Source organism: Penaeus monodon, chromosome 20 (genome assembly GCF_015228065.2).
Source record: "Penaeus monodon isolate SGIC_2016 chromosome 20, NSTDA_Pmon_1, whole genome shotgun sequence".
Lineage (NCBI taxonomy): Eukaryota > Metazoa > Arthropoda > Malacostraca > Decapoda > Penaeidae > Penaeus > Penaeus monodon.
The window spans coordinates 46,700,088-46,701,478 of record NC_051405.1 but is presented as its reverse complement, the minus strand read 5'-3'; the positions used below and the strand labels follow the sequence as shown (position 1 = coordinate 46,701,478).

General features: G+C 35.9%; 1 protein-coding gene across 1 annotated transcript in view; it reads left to right on the top strand.

Annotated features, from left to right (window-relative positions):
- LOC119585888 (endoplasmin-like) overlaps positions 1-1,391 on the top strand; it is a gene marked incomplete in the record, with an annotated part of 50,039 nt that overhangs the window by 41,072 nt on the left and 7,576 nt on the right. The window contains 1 exon segment of the mRNA XM_037934618.1: positions 156-297. Coding sequence (XP_037790546.1) covers positions 156-297 — 142 coding nt within the window.

Here is a 1,391-nt window from a genome sequence, read left to right as displayed (position 1 = left end):
TCTTAATTTATAAATTTGATTACCACCCTTATCAGGAATTTCCCATAACTTATTATTGTTCATGTTTATGCTGGTGTTAATGGTCCTCTTAAAAAGCTTGTTATATATTATCAAAGGTATCCATCACTTACAAAACTACATGCATTACTCCCTAGGAGGAACAAGAGCCGAGGATGTGGAGAGTCCAGGCACTGTTGAAGCTGATCTTGGGGCTGATGTGGAAGGTTCGCGTACTGATGATAATGTAGTGGCCCGGGAAGAGGAGGCTATCAAGCTGGACGGACTCAATGTAGCACAGTGAGATTGGGATAACGAGGAGTGTGCAGTGTATGATAAATTAGATGTCAAATAGTGCCTAGTTGGAATGGTAATGTTTTTGTAAAGTGGATGATAGTGTAGTGTATCATGTGGTCAGGTGTATGGACAGTTGTGAATTGGTACATTCAGGTTAAATGTTGAAACACCTGTTGGACTGGGTAAGATGTAAGGTAATTTATGGAAGTACATGTAAATTAGGTGGAAATTATCACCAATTTATGCTAGGATTATATAATTGTGCACTTGATATAAATGCATGAATCCTTTTTAATATTGCTGCTTATAAAGTGGTATGGCAGAAGGCTTGATTATTAGTTTCTGTTCAAGAAGTTTTAAATATGAATGTGGTAAATTTCCAGTTTCAATCCAGCCTCCAACTTTCGAAGTCTATTTTGGAGTAGAATTCCTTTATAGTTTAATGCAGTTATACTGTTTTCAGTCCCATTTTACTTCTTGAGTGACAACTTTTTCCCCAATGGCAAAGTTAATAATGTGTAAGCAGCTTTGTACTGTAGTTGTTGGGGAGAATTAGCACAATTTGCATTGGAAAATGAACAAACACACTTTAAATTGTTTGCTGAAAATATTCTGGGTGAGACAGGTTTCACCTATACACTTAAAGTATATAATTTTGCAGGTAAATTTGGGATTACCTTTTGCCTGATAGGTGCACAATGCAGATGCATTAAATCATTATACAAGAGGCATTTGAACATGAGTGCATTTTGTTGGTTTCCTGATGACCATACAAGTTATGCTTAAAGCTTCAATGAATTGTTTCTGCTCAAACAGTAATGGTATTTTATTTGATTGCATTTACAAATATTACTGTAAAACAAAAATGGAAATGCTGCACTTTTGACATTAGTTCTGTTGCAGCCCATGCAGTCTACGGGCATGTCACTCAACACTTAAAAAATAAATTAGTTAGTAAGAGCTTGCAAAACTTAGTAATTAGCATCAAATATAGAAATGGTACAATATTTATACATGCTGTAACAGATGTGGTACAATTTTTGTCTGGGCACCAAATACTTCAGAGGCCGTAGCTCTAAAACTCGAGCAGTGCAGCT